At 42.7% G+C, this 24,189-nt stretch overlaps 1 protein-coding gene across 3 annotated transcripts in view; it reads right to left on the bottom strand.

The window, feature by feature from the left end:
- Positions 1–23,188, bottom strand: part of ACS (acetyl-CoA synthetase) — a 56,089-nt gene extending 32,901 nt beyond the window's left edge. Inside the window, exons 1-6 of one of the 3 annotated variants that reach the window (XM_086776665.1) lie at positions 22,996–23,188; positions 2,520–2,672; positions 2,225–2,380; positions 2,025–2,147; positions 1,762–1,930; positions 1,317–1,399 (exon numbers count right to left, since the gene is read on the bottom strand). In XM_086776665.1, the coding sequence (XP_086632791.1) occupies positions 1,317–1,399; positions 1,762–1,930; positions 2,025–2,147; positions 2,225–2,380; positions 2,520–2,672; positions 22,996–23,184 (873 nt within the window). In that variant the 5' untranslated portion in view covers positions 23,185–23,188. Of the gene's footprint in view, positions 1–1,316; positions 1,400–1,761; positions 1,931–2,024; positions 2,148–2,224; positions 2,381–2,519; positions 2,673–15,843; positions 16,364–19,015; positions 19,541–22,995 lie in introns of those variants that run through there. The other 2 variants (XM_086776663.1, XM_086776664.1) reach the window with 2 other exon arrangements.
- Positions 23,189–24,189: the final 1,001 nt, after the last annotated feature.

Raw genomic sequence — 24,189 nt, forward strand, 5'->3', positions numbered from 1 at the left:
CCCTCAGATCAATTTAGCTTACGGCTTAAAAACTACAGATGAATGACAGATAGCAAATGTCAGTTTACTAGATGGGAAGCCTTGCATCTCCTCATCTGCCCTTGTTTTTTTTTACTAGCCTTAGGCCTAAGATCCTCACATAGTTACCATTTTTCACCGCCCATAGGCGATGCCGCCCAGGAAGCACCATAAGGGGTTTTGAACCCAGGACCTCCTAGTTCTAGGTGAACACCTTCACCACTTGGGCTATCACCTCATTGGCCTCCTCACCTACCCTTTACAAGATTTAAAGGTAGTTGAGGCTTTTCTCCAGAGACAAACCCTGACCAAATGGGAGGCTCCAAATATGTCCATTACGCCTCACCAATCATCCGCTATGCACAAAAATCTACTTTTTGCTGAGAGGACAAAGGACACCCAGCTTTGTCATCACCAAAGTGTCAACTGGGTGGGCTTGTGCTGCAGCTGCAGGGAATAAGCTAGGAAGCACTTGGAACAGAAGAGGCATCAGTATACCATAGTGTGCCCAATGCCCCACTAAGACTGCAGCTGTTCTCAGCTATACGGGGTCCAAAAGGTTGCAACACACACATCTCACGCACAGTAAAGGATGTCCTGAGAATTGTGAGACACTTTGCTGCTGGAGTGGTAAATCGCACAGCGAGTCTCGGGTTAATGCATGGCTGGAAGGTGGGAACTCGAGACCTCCCGCCCAAGATTTCAACAACTTACCAACTCGCCTACGAAGCCACGGACCACATGTCATGAATTTTTTGCCAACAAGAACATCAATTCCATGAGAAATTGTAGGCCAGTTACCCCCACCCAAAGAAATGAATGATCATGTAAGGACATCTCTCAAAAAATGAAGCTGACTCCACAAAGAAACACTAAAATTTCCACCAATACACTGAAAGAGCCTACATGCCAACCACCATATTAAATAATTTGAAAACATCAAACACTACAGAAAGGTGCATGCCAATCAACACATATTCTGACTAGAAATGACAGTACTGATTCTCTAGTAACGATGTTGATAAATGCATACCACTTTACATCAATCACTACAGAAGGCATAGAGATGGCAAGCACAAGTCTCTAGTTACAATGCCTCCCATAAATTCATCTATACAACAGTTTATGAATGTCCCTTGGTGAAGGGTATGATGCAGGGATAAAATGTCAAAGCTACTTCAGTAACAGGAGTTAAACGTACTCCTTTCAGATAAGAAAGAAATGTGAATGAAGCATGGACACCTTACGGATGGATTCCAAATCCCATGCACAAAGGCAAAATGAAGAGAAAGCATCACCTGCCACCAAATATCTCTTCCATCTTTCCAAGGTGTTTCACCTCTTGTCAAAGCCACATCATTTGCATAAGTCAAGCAGATATCTGTACCCCAAAAAAAAACAAGAGTAAGCAGACAACGGTATCCAGACATTTTGGCTTCTCAAACTTCTATTACAACACAATATTAATGTGTTTTTACATACATGAATGCATGCATGCTCATCATCAGGGTTCTCCAGGTAAGTACCCAGGGAACCAAGGTATTTCTGCTTCTCAAGTATCTATCATAATGAGATTCTGGACAAGATAGAATATATGGTATCCATGTATGTATGCATTTATTTACAGAGTACATAAATAAATGCATATGCGCATGCATGCAGACACATACATACATACACGTGCATGCTATAAGCCTGTATGTCTCTCTGTTGAAAGGTGTGCATGTCTCTCTTCAAACCTACCAACAGAAACACCGTGTTCAAGAGAGTTTGACAGTGCTTCATCCACAATAGTCTTCAGATAGAGAACTTTGGGCCCTCTCCGGACTCCATTGCAAGTAATTATTACTTTAGGCCTGCAATCAAGCACACGTTGTGCAAGGGACTCTGCAGAAAACCCTGCAAAAACCACCTTCATGACCCAAAAAAGTAATCAGTTTTCTGGATGCAATGACATAGAATTGACCAAGCAAGAGCAAAGAAGTACTAGTGTAAGAGTGACTTACGGAATGCACAGCTCCTAGCCGTGCACATGCCAACATAGCTATAGGCAACTCTACTAGCATCGGAAGGTAAATAGCCACAGCATCCCCTTTTTTGACTCCTTTATCTTTGAGATAATTCGCCAGCTGAAATAGATGCAGGATGTAAGCTTAGCCTTCTAAAAAAATTCAGACCTGAAGCGTTGCCCTTTGGTATTTCATACCTGACAGACACGATGAAGAAGCTCACTATAGGTTAGACGTCCATCTAGACCAAGATCATTGCCCTCCCAATAGAAGGCAACATCGTCACCTTTGCCAGCTTGAACATGTCGATCCAACGCATTGTAACAGATGTTTGTTTTACCACCTTTGAACCACTGAGCCCAACTTCATAATCAAAATCTTCATTAACCCAGATTTCACAGAGAAAGCTAGGTTGACACATGTTCGACAACAAGTGCTTACAAACAGTGTGGATGCGTGTGCATGCATGCACATATTATATGCAAAAATTACCTCCACTTTCACAGAGCCTTCTCTGATGTCCAAGTTCTCAGAGTGGACTTTGCCATTTTCTTCTGGCCACTTGGTTTCCCAATAGAATTCTGAAGCAATTTCTGACCAAAAACCATCGGGGTCTTTTATAGATCTTAGATACATCGCTTCATACTGCAAACAAGTTACAAAAGAATAATTGGATTAGACTAACCATATCAAGAGAGAAAGGGGGATGGGGGTGGCGATAAGAAAAGCCTAAAATCATGTGGACAAGTGCTAGTGTTGCAAATGTTTAAAACAAATTTAATATACTCAGATATAAAAATACTGTTCTTGTACGATGATTTCTTAGAAAGATGTGTAAATGTAGCTATAGCTGTGCAAATGATTCAATATGTACCTCACAAGGACTAAATTGATCAGTCAGCAATACACCACCAGCATGATTAAGTAGAGGTGTGCATTGCCTATAAGTGCATAACGCACCTCTTTACTAGCCAGGAACACCATATGGGCTAGGCATCTAGCGAACCACCCCAAGTCAACCTAGGAGAGGGAGTTACCCTGCTACATATGAAGGGCCCCCCACATCACTTTTTCCACCGTTTTTTTGTCATTTTAGTAGATTCTCAGCAGTTTTGAACACAGTTGGTCAGCCCACTCGAAGTACACCAACAATTATTTTTCCGGGAAAAAGATCCTTCTATTAGTTACTGAAAAAACAGCCTCGAAGGGCTAAAAATCAGCCACGAAGGGCTATATACAAACTCGCCTCATGTACATGGCGGGAATCAAGTACTCAAAAGAGGGGAAAGAGACGCTTCTCCTCCGGCTGACCGCTAGTCTGTAATGCCAAGTGGGGTCACCACCTCTATCAGTCAGAAAAAGGCTTGGCTGCCAGAGCCTCAAGAAAGCTTCCCGCCGCTTCCGCACGCGGTCAGATCCACCCTGCAGCTTCCCCCTCTGGCCGCGGAGGGTATGTATGATGTCGAGCCAAATGCTTTTGATAGACTCAGCTCGCAAAGTATGGGTACCCTCAATGGCTTTGCTGCATCTAGCTCGCAAGATGTGCTAGGCTGCAATGCTACTGCAAATCTCCCATCTTTGGCAAGAGCCTGGTCGCCACTGATCTGCAGGTGGGACTAGGACTGGGACTGGTACTGCTGAAATGTGGTGGTGAGAGACCTGAAGGGCTAGCCCTCCCCCTTCCTCCTCGTAAGCCCTGACCACCTCAACCTCTGTGGCCCAAGCGACGGTGCCCCATGTAATCACCCGGGTCGAGGCCCTGTCCATAGTGAAGATGCAGAGAATCCGCCACCAAAACTGTTGTGCCTTCAGGCAATCCCAGGACCCAAAGACAATGTCGCTAAGACTCCTGGGGTTGGCCACACCTCGGGCAAGCAGCTAGCCGACCTCCAACTGCCAACCAAGTGCCGACCGCCAAGCTCCTGTGTGCCAGCAACCAAAGAAAGAGGGTGATCTTTCTAGGCCGTAGACTGTCCCAGAGCCTCTTCCAAAAATCTTTGAGGAAACGCTCTGAGAAGCCCTGTGACTGCCACTGAGCTGATGACACCTTCTTGGCAGGGGACTCTGTCTATGCCAAGTGTCAGTAGACTAGAATCTGGTATGCTGGGGACTTGACGTCTACGCTCAGATCCAGTGGACGTTCTACATCCACATGCATGGTCAATCGGTCTTCTATTTCTCGGCCTGGTCTTTGCATGTGTAAGCATGGAAGGCAGTGGAGAGTAGCATGCGTTTGATGTGACACTGGGGATTAGGGAACGAGTAACTACTTAGAGTTGGATTCGACTTAGAGTATGGACAGAGAGACATGATTATGATATCTGGACTTATGAGCCTTTTTGTCTCGCCCATTTATCTTGGGACATGATTATGGTATCTCGACTTATGGACTATTTTGTCTCGCCAATTTATTTGGGACATGGATTCTTTTAGTCAAATTGGATTTTTGAGACTGCCGCGTCTCGCCCGGTTGATGGGACGAGATTATATCTTGATATATGTTTTGAAGCTTTCAAGTTGAGTACAACTTTTAAGAAGTTGGGAGGAATGTCACCATTTTAGGCATCTCCAGAATTCATGTGTGTGGAAGGGCTTTGGATGCCCGAAAGATCAAGAATGTACAAGCTTTAGGGAATGGGGGATTATCCAGTACAGAGGACGAAGTGTTTGTAGCATGGTCCAGGCACTCAAGACGGTTTCTTGGACACACAAATGGATTTTGGAGCTCAAGTGTCAAGTGGAAAGTATGTATGGCGAACTCTTGAGGATTTGGGGGACATCGAGCAATGAAACAGGTTTCTACATGGTGCTTACATGTATTTCTCATGTGGTGGAACACAAAGAAATCATCTCCTAAATTTTAGGAAAAGTTGCTATTTTTGGCAATCTCCAATGGAATCCATTCACGTGATTACCTCCGGAATTTGACACAGATCGAGTATTGCCAAAGCGCCGATGTGAAATTAGCTATCATCTAGGATATTTTTAGAGCTGAAGATTGTTGAATTTTTGGCCTTTGGATTTGGGACATGTGGCAGATAAGAGGATAAAAGTGAGACAAGTGTCCTCACACTTGTCAATTTAGCTCTACACATGGCATTGTAGCATTTTCTTGCTTATTTGAACATGAGAGAGTTATCTCTTGGGCGAGTCTGAGCTTCAACCAAGTTTTTGGAGGCTGAAAACTCTGATTTTTCTCCGTTTCTCTTCATTTCTAAGCCCACCATAGCCGTATCCAGCTTGGGGAAGATGATTTTCACTACTCTACACCATCTTGCACACCCCGGATGACTATTTTTCAGCAAAACAGTCCTAAATCTTGCTGAAATTTCTGGTTTTATCCGATATACAAGATGTTATACTAGTTTATGCGCTTTTGGATGAGCTACATAGGCTGGTTTACAAGTTTTGGTAGTCATGGATGCGACGTACAGGCTGTTATACTGGTTTATGCGCTCTTGGATGAGCCACATGGGCTGGTTTACAGGTTTTCGCTGTTACGTGCATCCCGCACTTGGATGCCACATAGACATATCTGTACAGAACGTGCAAGACCTGGGGTGGAAAATTGGTCCCATGTGAGCCTAGTCTGGGACGAGTCAGCTAGGGTTCCACTCCAGTCATCCAAGGTCAAGTGTGCATTGTCCTGCACATGCGTCCAAGGTCAAGTATGCATTGTCCTACACATGAAACAGTGCCAGTCCGCTCTGTGAGTCTCCCTCTGGAATGATGTCAGTGGTTGTGTGTATCTGATATGACACCGGATGCCGAACCACTGTGTAGACAGGTAGGGTTTGCATGTAGTAATGGGCCAGCCCATAGGGCTCCCCCCCAAGAACAGTTATATGGGCATAGAGATGGTGTAGAACCAACCCCGAAGGGGCCAAAAGGGCCTTGGCTGTGCCCACCAGCCATGGGATGGGCTGGAAGGGCTGTAGGCCAGCCCTAGGGCCTCTAGACAAGAGGCCGACAGGCCGTCCAGCCCTTAAAGGCCAGTCGGCCAGGTGTGGGGCAGCCCACACAGGCTGCCGAGCAGCCAAAGGCCATGTGCATAGGTGGCCAGCCCCCCATAGGTGTGAAGCGTAGGAGTTAATAGCATTAAATGCTAATTATACAATCGTGAGGCTATTTTTCAGTCAGCCGCCTAGATTAAAACCAGCCGACCAGCACACTAAAGGGGTATAAATACCCATGGCATAATTCAGTCCTGAATATCTCATAATTCACAAGGTGCTGCAGCTACTCAAGGGCCAGGACAGCCAAGGGAGAAGCTAACGCAAGGGTGAAGGTGTGAAGGTCAAGGGCAGAGATCTATCTCAGCCAAAACAGTTCAGTCAGTCTTTTATTTTCAGTTTTGCATCATTCTAATAAAAGCAAATACACCATTCCTGGTGGAGGCCCTACAGAGGGTATTCGGGACCCAATATTGTGTCCTCTTCTCCCTCTCTCTCTCTCTCTCTCTCTCTCTCTCTATCTATTTTTCTGCACATCTACATTCAGTTTTGTGCGTTAATTTTCGTCGCGACAAGTGTGTTGTTTTTTGAGCATTCAAGTTAGCGAACTCCCCGACGCTTTCGCACGTTAAAGTGGTATCATAGCCTACTTCAAGTGTAAAGATTCAGCGAGAAACCAGAAATTTTTTCTCGCTCGTGTGGTTGGTTTTCAAACTCCGGTGGACTACCCCTTTCGGAGTGACTCCTGTCCCTCGAAGGATGGTTGGTTTTCAGCCTCCGGAAGTCTCCGAGGAAACGGTGGCCGTCAGCCAGACCCTCTCTCTGAAGATGATGAGCTTAACCCCGACGTTCGCAAGGCTCTTCATAGAACTCAGCCAGGACCCTTTAAAGGAGAAGGGGAGAACCTGGGCGAGGCTGTGAAGAAATGGGTGTCAACAACCATAAGTGACCATGAGGCATCACCAACTGCATGTGGACAAATAAAACCCCCCCTGAAATGCATCTGCTAGACAATGCATACCAAGAAGTACTGACTATAGAGCATAGTCAACAAAATCAACAGCATCAGAAGACATCTCTGCAGGTGATGAAGATGTAATGGTCAAGGCTGATACATGTGTAGCCAAATTGGCCTGATCTGCACCTGTGGAAGAAGATGCCAGCTTCTTCTTTTTTTCACTCTCAATACGCTTCCTGCATTCCTCTATGGTGTGCCCTGTTTTCCTGCAATAGTTACAGCGCTTTTTCTTTTCAGGCTTGTCTTCTATCTTGGGAGGTTCAGATGGGCTAGGTTTAGGCCCGGATCGATTCCCACGAAAGGGAGTAGCCATTGCTAACTCAACAGACATCATGTTATTCTTGTTGGAACGGGATTGCTCTTCACTGAGCAAGAGAGTCACAAGGTTGTCAAAAGTAACCGCATTAGGTGCATTTCCAACTAACAACCGCAAAGTGGTGCCAAATGTCTGATAAGAGTCGGGCAAATTACGCAAAACTGTCTGAACAAGATAGCCATCTATCAAGACCTCATCGATGTTAATGAGCTGCTCTCGTAGGTCTTTCACATGCGTAAGGTACTGATCGATAGAGTCACCTTCAAGCATGCGGTCAGTCTCAATCTTGCCCCGAAGGTAAGCTACATGAGCCTCATTGCAACCTGAATAACCTGAATAAAACGCCACCAAGGTATCCCAAGCACCCTTTGCAGTGGTGCAGGAACGAATGTGCGGAATGATATGCCTGCGGCACAAAAGAGCAATCAACGCATGGACCTAAGCATCCCTAGCATCCCAAGTACACTGTTGCTGGGTAGAAAGAGAACGAGGAGGTGGACCTGCAGGAGGGTGAGCGGGAATCACTTCACCTTCCACTGGAGCAAGTGCTAGAGGATGCTCCTCAGTGCCATCCACATATAGCCATACATTCTTAGCAACCAATACATGACGCATCATATAAACCCACATAGGGTAGTTATCCCCATTAAGCTTGTCCTCTTGAGACAGCATGCCAAAGAGATCATTGTTACTATTGGCCATGATAACTCAGCAAATCTGTCACAGGTCACCAAAAGACTAGGCAATGCCCAGCAAAACTATAAGAATGTGAGAAATAAAGAGCAAGATAATCAATGGACTGAAAGGGAACTCCTTCACCACAAGAAATACATATGCATGTCCCAAATCTACAAGTGTATTGCGCGATAATGCAAATCTGTCAAAGTGTCCACAATGGCATACATATACTACTACAAACCACAAATGTATACATGTGCCATGAAAAGCACGTTCAGCTGACACCTGTAAGAGCTACAAGTGCTCAAATCCCGGTAAAATCAATGGTAAATGGATCAAATGCTGCAAAAATGGACTCAATGTAGAAAAGTCCCAATTTTTAGGCAGCCAATTAGACCAAATCTGAACCGGATCTGCACCTGTAAATCTGTTAAAGCAATTGTCACCTGTACCAAATGCTGTAATGTCCAAAAAATTGGGAAAAATGCCCCAATGCCAAGTAAATGTGCATGTAACACCCAAAATGCCTACAAATGTCTATAATAGACCTGCAAATAGTGCCAATTTCTACAAAATCCCCAATTTTTGCATACATAAATGCCCAAATCTCATGGAAATCGATTCCAGGTAGGAGCAATGTCACAAATGTGAGCTTAATTTTGAAACCAAATTTGGCTAATACAAATCTACTCAATGTTGCGATTTCTGTTGAGAAAATGCCCAAATGTCAGGGTAGACTTCCTATAAAGCACCTACACCTGTAAATCCCTTAGACAAACCTGTAAATCTGACCAATTTCTGCAAAATCCCCAAATTTCAAGTACAAATGTGCACGAAATCTGTTCCAAATCAGACCAATGTCACGAATTTAGGGTTTAATGTGAAAACCCCTAAATTTAATGTAACCGAAAAGTTTAGTGCAGAAGGCAAGAGGAGGTTCTACTGAAGAGGCAAGTGTTACTCTGAAGTTGATTAGCCTGCAGCAAAGGTGCAAACGGCAACACTCACAACAACTGCAACATCGATTCAGACCAGCAGCGCACAGGTAGGTCGACAACTCACAGCAGGGCAGGTACAGTCGGCGCTTCAAAGGGGTGCTCAGCGGGTGGCGGCAGCAACAGGTACAATCGGCGGTCAACAAACGGCGGAAACTATAGTCGTCAATTTGTATATAGGTATTAAAACCTTACGAACACGCTTTTAAAAGGCTTTTTAGTAAGCCTTTTACATTAGGCTCTTGCAAACAAAAACAAGCGTGCAAGCCATTCGGCGGCACATGGCAGCTATAGTTGCTTCAAGGAGGGGCGTCGCACAGCAGCACAGTAGAGAAGTGTTCAGTGCTCAGTGAAGTAGGTTGCAAGAATCCTAACCCTAATGTTGGGGGGCAGCAGGGTGTAACCCTAACCTAATCCTAACGAGGCTCTGATACCAATGTTGGGTAGGAGGGCAGCTAGCTTGCACACACACACACAAGCTCAAGCACAGAGAAACGTGAGAGTGCTGGAAAAGATGTACTCAATGAATAAATAAATGAAGGTACAAGTGAGTACTAAAAAGCCTAGGGCTAAGTGCCCAACACACAAAAGTGTGTTCACATGGGGAAAAAACTTGTGTCCAATCACAGGGAAAAAGTGCCCATGAGTAAGCTGGGTTCACACCTGAACTAGCCGGGAGTGGACATGACCAACAATACTAGTATTTTCAGCTACGGTTGAGCAACATGACATTGATGTGGAGAAAGTCCTAAAGTTGCTGTTTCCTAGGATAAAGGGGTCAATTATTGGATGCCCCCCAAACAGTACCCGTCCTGTTTTAAAGACTTCTTCACAACAAAAGTTAAGGTTCACAAAAATCTTTCCGTTGGCTGAAAAAATGCAATTTACATGGACATTTTATGTCCATGATTTGTAGGTGGCAATGTTCACAAATGAGCCCTTATATTTTACAACCTTAAAAGAGTTCCAATTGCCAGTTTAAAATGATCAAAAAGTTTAAGTAGAAGAGGCAAAAAATACTGGTTGCATTTGATGAAAAAAAGCATTGAGGGATTGTGAACTTCGTAGTATGACGAAAACGTACGGATCAAGAAAGTAGGGGTCAAGAGAGGGAGCAACTAGGGTTGCTACAGTTAGGATTTGGTCTTCTTCTCTCCCAATTAGCTCGCCACGCTGGTTCCTCCAAGGGAGGAGGATGTGACCCCTAGGGGGGAGGTACCCCGTGGTCGTGCGGAAGCCTTTGGTCGCACGACGCAGATCAAATATGTATATATACCGTCACAAGGCCAGATGAATCGAAACTTACGAATAATTTTAAAAAGAAAGAAGAGAATCACCAAAAACAAACAAAATTTTGATTAAAATTTTTTTAAAAAGCTTAATAGACACACACGAGAAAAAATCATAATAATAACATAAGTAAATCACACACGCCCACATATACACAAACAAATTCTTTATTGAACCACAACAAAAGAATTTCTAACAAACAAGCTAAATAAATTTTTAATAACTAATTAGCAAAAACAAACTTTAAATGACTAATTCACTAAAACAAAACAAGTAAAGACAACAATACAAAAAGTGCAAACTTTACCTCAAAGATTGTCCAATCATGAAGTATAAGATCATCGACTTCATCACGCATAGCATGGACTAGGCGTTACGACATCCCTACTCACGTCATCAACGCCCCAAAGTAGGTGCAGGTTTACATATATATAAAAATTTGTCCCAACCAAGAGGACACAAATTTTATACAGAGACCAACGAGCTAAGTTTCTATCACTTCTCCGAAGGTGAGATCGAATATGGACCAGAACGCAGTATAAGCCTTGAAAAGCACACTCATCAACACAAAGCATGGCACGTCACTCAAGGACCCCGTGGGTCACTTCGGCACATGGGGGTAGGGGGGACAAGGGGGCTATGACTTCCTCCCTGAAGGCCTACAGCCTTTTTTAAGTGTTGAACAGCAACCCAAGGCCATTAACTCTCAGCATGGACCCTCTGAAGAAAGGAGAGAAAAAGAAAACGCAATTTCCAGAGGCAGACCAAAAAAGAGCGCTCAAAGCTCTACTAGCCACAGACAAAGACTTGAAGAAAACGAGGCTGTAAAAGTGGGTGGAGGTGGACAAGGCCAAGAGTCTCCTGCAACAGCTCAAGAGAAACGACTTCAAGCTAACTCCCACTGTTAATCTTCCCGCCGGAAATATCATAGGGGACACACTGTTGGATTACCAGAGTAGGGCAGTTATAGGACGGGTGTTTGGCCCTAGACCCCATGCAGAAATCCTTAAAGCATGGTTTCGAAGAGAGTGGACCCCAAGGGGCCTTGAGCTGGCTACCACACAATACTTACCTAACAATTTCTTCATCTTTCTCTTTAAGGAAGCGAAGATGGCTTTAGAGGTCCTCAGTGTTGGCCAGTGGATGATCAGAAACTCCTTTGTTCAAGTGGTTTCCAAAGTTTTCCCCAATGGATTCAAAGCCTAGCAAAATGCCAGTGTGGGTGGAACTCCCTAATCTGCCCTTCCACTTATACCCCCTAATGCAAAGACCCCCTAATGCAAAGATTGGTTTCCTCGGGCAAAGGCTCTCCCTAGAGCTCAACCCCCGATGGCACCCTCAGATTCTGGTTGAAATTGACCTGAATATGGAACTCCCAGAGTCCCTAATCATCAATGTAGGAGAAGGTGTCTCCATCACTCAAGTGGTTTTATACAAAAACCTTCCCAATGCCTGTTTTCACTATGGCACTCAAGGCCACTACATCAGGAATTGCCCCATTAAATTTCCCCCCACCCCGGACTCCTTGCCTAAAGAAACCCCTGAGGCCCCAAAGGCACAGGAGGATGGTTTTACTACTATAGGCAAAAGAGGTAAACCCCAACCTAAGCCAAAGCCTAAACCTTCAGTCCAATCTCTGAACAAATTTGCAGCCCTGCTTTCTAATGCATTATGCCACAGACCCTCTTCGCGACATGATCCTTAGCTCATCAGAGGAGAAGCTGTAGACGACTCTTAAGCCTAGCCTTCTCTAGAAGAAGAAGTAGCCCAGATGGATGATATGGAAGACAACCGAAAGGAAAACTCTCCCCCTCCCCATGGAATTCATTTTTCCTCCACTAACCCGGCCTTTAACCCTTCCCCCTCCCTCCCTCCAGAGGGGAGCCATTCTAAACAGTCAAAGAGAAAGTCTGAAGAAAAAGGCTAAAGCCCAAGGTTCTCCCATGACTCCTGGTAACCAGGGGAAAAAGAAAATAAAAGGTTTTATATGAACCTCATGACCTTAAATGTCAAAGGACTTACTGACCCCTCTAGGTCAGATATCATCAAAAGTTGCATGTATAACTCTGAGTCATCTCCTGACTTCGTCTATTTGCAAGAACTCAAAGTGGTGGGAGAAGAGCTCTCTGCTAGGCTATCCAAAATTTCAAGCAAGTACAAGTGGCACTTCACTAACCACCAGGCTGGTAGTGGGGGGTGGTCCCTGGGTATCCATGAAAAATGGCTTCCCATGGTTCAGGATGTGCAATTAAGCAAATGTCATAGATGGGTGGCCATCACAGTAGGTGGGGATTCCCTTATGACAGTAGTGTCTCTATATGCTTCTCGCCCTGCTGCTTCTAGACCAGCTCTCTGGGAGTCTCTAACAATGATACAAGGCCCCCTCTTAATTGCAGGAGATTTAAATATGATGGAAAATATATCAATAAGCAGACAGGTTTAAAGAACTGGGGCACTGCCTTCAATGCAGGGAAAGAAGAAGCTGGGAGTGTCGGCCCAGGACTTGTTTGACCCAGATGTAAGTAAGGATTATACCTGGTCTAATGGTAGAATAGGTGAAGATCTCAGGAAAGCGAGACTGGACAGGGTCTATGTCTCTACTCACATCAAATGTAGAGTCATCAAGTCCCTAGTCCTCTCAGACCACTAGCCGGTTGTCATTAGCTTTGACAAAGAGAGCTCAAAGGTAAGGGCCTCCTGGTTTCATACTGACCCCCAACTCTTTGAACTACCATCTGTTCAAGATGGTATTACAAAGATTTGGGAGTCCAACTTTAGAGAGGCTGACTTTCCAGCTAGACAATGGTCAGCAACAGTTAGAGTCCCAAACGTTCTTGGTCTCTATCACGAAACAAGTTTCAAAGATTAGACAGAATAGACGAGAACTCAAATACCAAGTCTTGTCTCGGTTAGAGGAGGAGGTAAATGAAGGAAATCCTGAGGCTCAGACCCAGCTTCTTGCTCTCAAAGAGAGCCTCAGGAGAGAAGAATTAATCAACTACTCCCATCTCAAATTGTTTATGAGAGACTGGTGGGTTGGTAAGACAGATATGCCCTCTAAAGAGATGTGCCAGATCCTTAAAAAGAAAGCTGCAAAGGAAGTCATCCCTATGCTGAAGAATCCCCAAGGTACCCATGCTAATTCTCAGGAGGAAAATTTGCAAATTGCTCAAGAGCATTTTGCTCAAATCTTCTCTCCAAACCCAATTTCTCTCGGTACAGAAAGGAATGTATGCAAAAGGTTGCAGATGCTAGGCATAAGGTGGTCCCCCACTCCCTCTGTATGCAACTAGAAAAAGAGCTAGTTGAATATGAGCTTGAGGATGCTATAGACAATCTCAAGCCCAGGAAGAGCCCAAGTCTTGATGGTCTCCCCTCTGAATTTTTTCAAAAATTCAAAGATCTTCTCATAGTCCCTCTAATGAAAGTTTGGAATGAGGCCATCCTCTATTAAGCCCTTCCAAAATCTATTACTTAAGGGGTGATTAAGCTAATCAATAAGAGGAGAGATAAGGATGAGCTCTCCAACTGGAGGCCTATCACTATGCTCAGCACTGCCTACAAGATTTATGCCAAGGCTTTGGCAAATAGGCTAGCCAACAATCTTACTGCTTGGATTAGAAGTGAACAGAAAGGTTTTGTTAAGGGCAAGTACATCCTGGATGCTATAATAGCTCTCTGGGAGGGGATTGAATATGCAGAACAGAGCCACCAGGACTTCCTCTTCTTCAAGATAGACTTTGATAAAGCCTATGACAGGCTTGAGTGGGATTTTACTTTGGACTCTCTAAAGAGTATGGGATTAGGCCCCAGATTTATTCATATTGTTTCAACTCTATTTGGGAATGCCAGAGCCAGGGTGAGCATTAATGGGGATCTCTCTGCCCTTTGGACCCCTTGCCCTTTGCTATTGCAGCAGATGAATTAGGTTGGTTGGTTCAACAGAGGATGGACAAGGGTGAATTGCAGGGAATAACCCTCCCCAACGGAAGGAGTCAAAGGTGCCCACAACAATTTGCTGCTGACACAAATGGTTTAAAGACCTTCTAGGAATGTCTCAATGTTTTATGTACTGCTTCAGGCTTTATGATAAACCATGCCAAGACAGGGATTAGAACTCTTACAGCCCCCCCTCCCAATTGGCTCCTACAGGAAGGTTGTCAGGAAATTCCTAACGGGAGAGTGTTCAGGTTATTGGGTATCCCGTGGGCTTTCAGGTTACTATCCATCAGAGATGGCAATGGATTAAAGAAAGGCTAGAGAGCAAATTTAATAAGTGGAGAAACTGTCAGTTATCTCTGGCAGGTAGGGTTATAGTGCTCAACACATTTCTAATTCCAGCCACTGTTTATTTTCTCTCTTGTTGGAGACCCTCACAAAAAGCCATAAATAAAATAAACTCCCCGTGTAGGATTTTTTTTGTGGGCAGGGGATCCTATGCAGTATAGGATTCCTAAAGTCAAGTGGGAAATTTGTATCCTACTTAAAAAAAAAGGGAGGGCTTGGAATCATCAACTTGAATAATATGGCTGATAGACTAGCCTCAAAATGATAGTCAGAAGCTTTTTCTGTCCTGAAGAGGACTGGTCTCAGTTATTACTCAGAAATCTGAAGGATTTTGCATTATAGAGCCTCCCTAGATGGAAAAAACTTCCAGCCACAACTCTCTTCTTCAGCAAACAGCCTGTTGGCTCCCCCTGGTAAAAAGCATGTGGAAAGCATGGAATGCAGTTAAAGGTAAGCTCTCTCCAAACCCTAATTTCAGGGATTCTGCAGGTACCAGACAGAGCATAATCAGTACGGTGGCCATTCCTTCATCAAGAAATAGAACCAGAACAGTACAGGTTGGCTTTATCCCTGGCCAGGAAAGGTATCAACATCTGGGATGACTTATGGAATTCCCAGATGAATAGATGCAACGCCCGTCAAGAAGGTGGAGACTGGTAACCGCTGTTTGCAGGCACCAATCACTATCCACACAGGGAAGCAACGCCTGTAATGCAAAGTACCTTCACTCCGTGTCTATGGTTGGGAACACTGAGTAGATGGCGATGCTCCTGTACACACACACGTATGGGTGATAGTGCTTGGTGCCTGCAAACAGCGGTTACCAATCTCCACCTTCTTGATGCGTATGATTCATGCTGAAAGCCGCTGCTGCCGGAGCCCATATGGGAAGGGCAAGGACAATGGGTCACGCGCAAATTCATGCGGCTTAGCACATGGCATCAGCCGCACATGCATCTGATTGCCATGTATTGGCTCATGCAGCAAGCTGATACATTTGATGACCTGAATACCTTTACACAGAGCTGATGAATTCATCAAAAGCTGAACTAATTCCACAGCATCATAGTGGCGCGAGTGATCATCGGTTTCAAGGCTGGTACTAGAGTTGTTATGATTGGTGCATTTGCGAAAAGCAGGTTATGTAGGATCATGATCGTCCAGAGATACAATCACGACGCTGCGATGGAATGTTGACGTGATCGCAAAGAAACCCTAATTTGAACAGGAAACCTAATCTGTTGAAAAACCACAGTTACTCAGAGAGATCGGAGTTCACCTTCTCCTTCGACGAGACGAGGGCGGACAGCTTGAATTTCTGATCGGCATCGAAGCGCTCCTCAGGAATGGATTCACTGCGGGTAAGGGTTTCGTTGAGAGAGTCGAGGGCCGCAACAGGGTGATGGCCGTTATTGACATTAGGAGAGGGAGGGTGGCCATTGGAAAAGGTGGGGGGAGCCATGGCGGGGCAAAATCTGGTGCTACAAAAATACGGCGATGACAGTAGCGGTAGCGATGTCAGAGCTCGAGCTTTACGTGGAGAAGGTGAAGAAAAAGGTGGAGGAGGAGAAAGGCCAGTGAGCGCGTGGTAAAGGTAGTCTTTTGTACTTAAGGTTGCCTCCATTTTTCTATCCGTCTAATCAATTTACGAAGCTCACGAAAAAAGCACGCAGAGAAACGTGCAGCGCGCTGCAGAGCTACAGAAAAGAGAGAGAGAGAGAAGAGGGACCCGCCAAAATAGCGGTGGACCGCTAGTTTTAGTGGCAACCATGCCAAACTATCTCGTCAACTTCGCCCCCGCTCCGTAGTCTCCGTAACACTTCTTTTAACCTTTTCTTTTTTTTAAAAACATAATAGTCCTTTCTCTTTTTAAAAACCTTTCTTCTTTTTAAACATAATAAAAAGACTACTCTACCTTTCTCTTTTTTTTTTAAAACTACATTAGTTCCCATAATTTTTGTATAATCCTTTTATGCATCCTTTTATGCGCGACCAATCTCGAAAATCAATCGGCTCTAGGATGAACACTGAGGAACCTCTTTCCCGAACATTGCTCTACAACTGCACTAGAAAACTCATCCCCCAAATTTCACAACAAGAATTTCAATATCAAATATAGTAATTTTCTCAATTTTCAATTATGATTGACTTTGTGACAACCATTCTAAGTAAAATGGACCAACTTTGCCTCATCCTAAAGCCTGGTTTAATTGTGGGGAAAATCTACTTCTCTATTGATAAGAGAAGGAAAGATGCCTCCTTAGGAATTTCCAAAAGTCATTAAATGAAGTAAATTCATGTCATGTTCGACTTTATCTTAAAGGGTTGAAATGAGAGGGGGTGTTGAAATATATGATGTACAAGTGATAAAGGGTGAGAGAAAGAGGTCATGTAGGTGTGAACACACCCCAAATAAAGTGGGCTTATGGTTGGAAAAGGGATCTAGGGTTGGCCCAACCCTAGCCCTTGGTGAACCCTATATAAAGGGCAAGAGGCCTCACTTTTTGTAACACAACACTTGAAGGTGAAGGTTAAGCCAACTTTGGAGTGGCTGAAATAGAAGGTAATGTAGAAGCTTTCTATACATCTTGTGTTCTTGCTCTCTCTCATATATGTTGCTCTATCTTGCCATCAACTATTACTTCCGTTGTGCATACTCCCCATAATTTTGACAGAGAAAGACACTTGGAAGTTGAACTCTTAACATTTTCTCAAGTGACTTCATCATTAGATCTTTTTGAGAAGTTGGACTCTTGGAGTTTTGTCGTCACTTTATTGCTAAATATTTTTTAGCAACTTGCATGGAACTTTTGCATAAGTAAAAGAGGAAGCCTTCATGAATGATGATTTTGATAGGTATCTCAATCAAAGAAGTCTAAAGCCTTTGCTTAGTGTTGGGGATGAATCCTAATGGGTTGAAGGGAAATCATAACTACGATAGCTTATATACTCTAGTGACTTTTGATAATAGCTTACGCCTCTTACCTCGAAAATTCATAGTACTCTATTCCTTGAATGACATTGATCTCACACTTCAACAAAAAACCCACGCCAATAATGAAGTCCATGATCGTGTTAAAATAACATGGAGAGCTTTGTTGAGATCTCATCTAAACCAAAGTGTTGCTTACACACCCATCCAAATAAAAAGATTTTGTCTCTTTCAATCATGTCTAATGTCTATCCCTTGTGTACTCCTTGTTAAAACAAACTTTCTTAAGTTAGTGCCATGAAGAAAGTTTACACCTTTTGAAATCGCATTCAAGAAGTATCTTACATCTTTTAAATTTGCTCTACACACATTACTACTCTCTTTTGGTTATGGAATGCAACCCTCAAGAAAAGTGATTTCACATTATTGAAAGACTTCCAATGATAATTACATATTATAGCATTTGTATAAAGCAATGCAATTCAAAGAATTGGTATCATCTAGAACTAAATCCTCAAGAAGTAACCAAAGGAGGTTAACTTGTAAATTTAGGCAACATAATACCAAGTAAAGTGATATCTCAAAGGACCTTGTAAAAAGCACAGACCGAATAAGCTTCTCACTAGAAAGCATTTGCACTCCATGTGTGACAAATTTTCCTTCCCAAGACCAAGACTACATGCATTTACTTCATAAAAAGTGGCAGAGGTTGCAACAAACCCTTAGGCAAAATTTAGGGTCGCTAAGATATAATAAATGCCTAAATTTTCTCTTTATTGCAACCTTGATGTTGCATCCCAATACACAAAGAAGATGTATCAAAAAAATCCAATCCTTGTAGTGCAAGAAATGCATATATCCTTCATATCCACCTCTCTTATATTCGTGCTACAAATGATACATGCTAACCACTAGCTCCATGCTAGCTCTTATAGCCATTGATGTACAAGTTTACAATCTATCTTCATATACTTTGTAATAGAATCTACAATCTCACATTATTGATTCAATTCAAGGTGCAAATATATATACATATATTGGAGCGTATAAAAGACGATCGATGTTTATCTTATATATATTTAATAACAATGGGGCCTACTGAGGATGTATATATATATATATATATATATATATATATATTTACTGTTCTCAGTAAATATATATATATATATATATATATATATATATATATATATATGTTCATATATAGGGCCTACTGAGGATGTAAATATAATATATATATATATATATATATGTATGTATATATATATATATATATATATATATATATATATGTATATGTATTTCCAAAAAAAAAAAGAAGAAGCTATGGAGCTCCATTAACAAGCATACTAAACTTCCACATTGTACTAAGCTTCCACATTGGGTCGAGCAGGTGGACGACCCAACAATATGTAACAAGGCAGGGCAAATTGGGGCTGACCTGGTCTTTGGAGGACGATCCAACAATTAATTAATATATATAATAGCAAGGCAAGGCAGGGCAAAGGGGGCTGACCTGGTCTTTGGAGGTGAGGATGGCGGTGGATTTGAAGGAGAGGCTGGCGTGGAAGAGGTCGTGCTCCTCTGCGCTCAACGATTCGCCAAGGACTTGCAACCCACCGGAAGCCACGTGGCTGAGGGCTGTCTCCTCCCCCTCATTGGATCTGCTCTTCGGGTCATGATCAGGCAGCACCGGCGCCATGGACACTGTATGTGTGTGTGTTGGGGGGGCGGCGGCGGCGGCGGAGAGAGAGTGTGTGTATGCGTGATCAGGCAGCACTGGCGCCATGGACACTGTGTGTGTGTGTTTGGGGGGGGGGGGGGCGACGGCGGCGGAGAGAGAGTGTCCTCCAGCAATCAGCACACAACCACCATGAACCCTCCCAATTGCATCTTAAGCCTGCACAGCTGCAAATTACAACCTCCACGCCTTGCTGGCCGATCTGGTGTTGAAATCTGCTCAACACCTAGCTGTCCATCTTGGCTCACGTGCCTTGCTTTTTCACGATTTCCTAATTATAAAGTCTTCATTATTTTATTTAGACTACCTTGAATTCTCAGTTATATTATACCATTTGTGCCTCGAACTTATCCACCGTGAATTGATAAAAAGTCCACGTTACCCATGACTTTTATGATCTCTTTGTTGTCATCACAAGCACAATGCTTCCCGTTATCTATAATTCTAGTTCTTATGCCAGCTATGCACTTAGCTATGACCTAATTCATTTTATCTCTTGTGATGTAATTCATATCATCCCTTGTGACCTAATTCTCTAACCGTCTGAAACTTATGTGACCTCAGTTAAGGTGATATCACCATCGTAAATTGATTTCGATTGACTTTCATCATAATACATTTTCGGATTCATTACAAACGGGAATTACTTTTTCCACTTACATGTATACATGATATAAATTTTAAACATAAAATAAATAAAGCATGTGATACCATGTAACCTTACATTTGACAAGAAAAAGTATTTCAGATAAGCTATGCATGATGCTCTTGTAGGTCCAATTGATTGACATGGTCTATATGATACTTCATGTCTCTATCAAGCACGCAAGATTCAGCTCATAGACCACTTTCATTCTTATAGCTCAAGTTGGAAAATTTGCATAACGTGGAGTAATATTATGATTTGAGATTTATATTTGCAAGTAAATAATTGAGCATAATTTGTTATAATCATTATAATGATGTCTACAAATGTGTCTGACAATAAGCAACCTTGCATGCACATGATTGTAGTTAAATTATCCATTAATTAACTTTGAACTTTGAGTCACTATTTGGCCATCCCTATTGTTGTGTAAGCAACCCCATGGTGGCTCTATTGATACATGCACCTCTCTCCTCCCCCACACATAATGTTGATGCCCTTTAAATCCATTGTGGACATAGAAGCACTTGTAGCCATTTATATGGTGGTGCTGTGTAGATGTAAGCTAATAATGGGCTGGGACATAGAAGCACTTGTAGCCATTTATATGGTAGTGATGTGTGGACGTAGGCTAATAATGGGCCAGGACACTTTTTCCCTCCTTAGGAGGTTTTTTCTCCCAAGCGTGTGTATACACTCTTATGAGTAACTCGTAAGTGACTTGATCATGTCACTTCACTTGTCCTTCACTCATTTTCATTAATCTACTTTGAGTGTTATGCTTCTCTCTATCTCTACTTACTTGTTGCATTTGTGTGTATGTTGCTTCCTTTGTCTCTACTCCAACAATTGGTATTAGAGTAGGTTCTCTTGGCCCTCACCCCCTCGTCTCATCGTCTTCTCAAACTGCTCTTTTAATTATCTTAGATTGAGCTATCCTCCTAGGTGGAGAAGGTATACCATATTATAGTGTACTATCCTCCTAGGTGGAGAAGGTATACCATATTATAGTGTACTATCAACTACTTTAACATCACTTTTAAGACTTTTGGATATGTTTCAAGGTTCATTTGCATGATGTAAGGTTACCACAGACAACCCAAGGAAGTGTTAGTTCAAATTGTCTTTGTTCGATTTTAGGTTTTTAGTAGTGCAACATCATAAATTTGGTGTGCATACATTTACTTGAGCATCATTATTGACATTGCATCTTCGAGCTCATCATCAATAGCTTCATCGTCATCAACTTTTACATCCTGGCTAATAACATTCTACACTCTCCACTATGCCATTTTTTCATACACTCTCCTCTATGCCATTTTTTCATACACTTTACATCATCATCAATGATCTACTTGCTAGTAACATTCTACACTCTCCACTATGCCATTTTTTCATACACTTTACATCATGATCAGTGATCTACTTGTAGCCATCTCAGTTGCATTCAATGGGCATTGGTAGTACTTGCAAGTTGTTGGGACATTTGTATTTTGTGATAGATATTTGTTATTTGTAGGCTGAAATGGTAGGCAGTGATAGATATTTGTTATTTGTATTTTGTGATAGATATTTGTTATTTGTAGGCTGAAATGGTAGGCAGTGATTTGGAATGTTGTTATTGGCATTGAGGTACGCCATGTCTCGCCTAGCGCATGATAGTACAAGTACTTCATATGGTGATACTAGTTCAGATGTAAATGTGGCGTCCGCCTTTCACACCTCCCACAACAGAACTAGCCAAGTGTGATGGGAGGGATGCACACACACATGTATTGGTGGCATTTTTTGTAAAAAGCAACATTAGTCCTCATATTTGCTCATGTAAAAGTGCTATAAGCAGGCTTGGGATGTGCTTCCTACACTTTACCAAGAGTGTAACGAGACATATGTGCCCTACTTCCTACACTTTACCAAGAGTGTAACGAGACATATGTGCCCTACTTCCTACACTTTACCAAGTGTGTAACGAGACATATGTGGCCTTATCTATTGAAAAACCACAGTCATGCCAGAGAGATCGGAGTTCACCTTCTCCTTCGATGAGACGAGGCTATATAACTTGAATTTTTGATCGGCATCAAAGCGCTCCTTCTTGCATGCAGGAATGGATTCACTGTGGGCAAGGGTTTCATTGAGAGAGTTAAGGGTTGCAGGGGCAATGGCCATTATTGATATTAGGAGAGGGAGAGTGGCCATTGGAAAAGGTGTTGCATTCCAATACACAAAGAAGATGTAACAGAAAAACCCAATCCTTGTAGGGCAAGAAATGCATATATCCTTCAAATCCACCTCTCTTATATTGGTGTTGCAATGATACATGATAACGACTGGCTATATGCTACCTCTTCCAGTGAATGATGTACAAGTTTACAATCTATCTCTCACCTACTTTGTAAAAGAATCTACAATCTATCTCTCACCTACTTTGTAAAAGAATCTACAATCTCACATTATTGATTCTCACTCTTTTCCACGACCAAGAGGTCCCCTAGCTAAGAGAGATTTCAAACCTATACTCTCATAGCATTGCGAAATCACTCACAAGAAGTGAATGCATTTTTAGCAATTGAGTGCTCACTCACTCGCTAAGAAGTGCATGCATTTTTTGAAACATGTTATGAATGCTAATTTTCCTCAAGGACAAAACTAAGGTGAAAAACCCAACCATACCATTCACTCATTTTCTCAAGAAAAGGCTACAAGAATTTCACATCATTATGAATGAAAGATCTATATGCAACAATACGAATTGTGGAATGCATGTCCACCGAGCCATCAAGTTAGGGTCTTCACTATTGCCTAGGATGTGCTAAAAATGGGTCACTAAAATGCAAAGATTTTGTTGATTTCTACCTGTAAAAAATAGTTATTTTCTTTACCATGTTTTTGCAATAAAACTTAAGGATGAAAGTGCCCAAAACTCAACAAGTTACATTATGCATTATGATCAAATTGATTGATTGTGGGGCATTTATGATGTATGTATGGATGTATTTCCCAATATGGAGCTCCATTTACTAAACTTCGATAAAAAGGAACCATTGAGGTAGGACGATCCAACAATTTATATATATATATTAAACAAGGCAAGGCAAAGGGGGCTGACCTGGTCTTTGGAGTTGAGGATGGCGGTGGATTTGAAGGCGGGGCTGGCGTGGAAGAGGTCGTGCTCCTCTGCGCTCAACGATTCGCCAAGGACTTGCAACGCACCCGACGCGACGTGGCTGAGGGCTGTCTCCTCCCCTTCATTGGATGATCTGCTCTTCGAATCATGATCAGGCAGCACCGGCGCCATGGACACTGTGTGCGCGTGTGTGTGTGTGTGTGTTGGGGGAGGCGGCGGCGACGGCGACGGCGGCGTAGAGAGAGTGTGTGCGCCCTCTTTGTAGCTACGCTTCCATATAGTAGCTTCTCCTCCGCCAATAATCAGCACACAACCACCGTGAACCCTCCCAATTGCATCTTAAGCTGCAATTATACCAACGTGCACGCTGCTCGCAGGCACGTTGCTTGCTTTTTAACGATTGATAAGGCGTTTCCTAATTATACCACGCTTTTAAAGTCTTCATTTTATTTAGACTCTTTTGTATCTACCTCATTATATTATTATACCATTTGTGCCTTGATCTTATCCACCATCATGAATTGATACTATTTGTGCCTTGATCTTATCGACATTCATGAATTGATACTATTTGTGCCTTGATTTTATCCACCATCATGAATTGATAACACTAGAGGCTGGATACATGCATAAAAAGGAAAGACTTGTCCGCACGGGTGAGTAGAGATAAGCCTTATAATTTGAAGCCCATTTTGGGCTTCATAGTCCTCAACTTGCCAACCTATATATAAACACACCATTCTTGCCATATATATCCATGTAGAAGCTCCTAAAGCACTTACATTTCTTTGAATAAACACCAAACTTGGCATAAATATACATCTAGCATTCCAACCCAATATAGTGTTGACAATCTTAACACACCTGAACAAAGCATTAAAACAATCTTTGAGCAACCGGATTATCTCTCCTTGGAAGCCTAAACTCTTCACCTCCATCTGCCACAATATGTTGAAGATAAAAACATTAGATATTACATAATTTTGAAAAAAAGAAGAAGGAAAAAGATAAAACCTTACAAAACTCATTTGGTGGATCAATATTTGAGATGAATGGCATTTGAACAGGCTTGTCGACAGCAAATTAAAAAATTCGGTAATGTCCAATGCCTATAAAAACAACATAAAAGCAAGTTTCTATATATACTGTAAAACACCGATGCTCTCTAATAGTTCA

Source organism: Cibotium barometz, chromosome 37 (assembly GCF_041138505.1).
Source record: "Cibotium barometz isolate CiBa-2024 chromosome 37, ASM4113850v1, whole genome shotgun sequence".
Taxonomy (NCBI): Eukaryota; Viridiplantae; Streptophyta; class Polypodiopsida; order Cyatheales; family Cibotiaceae; genus Cibotium; species Cibotium barometz.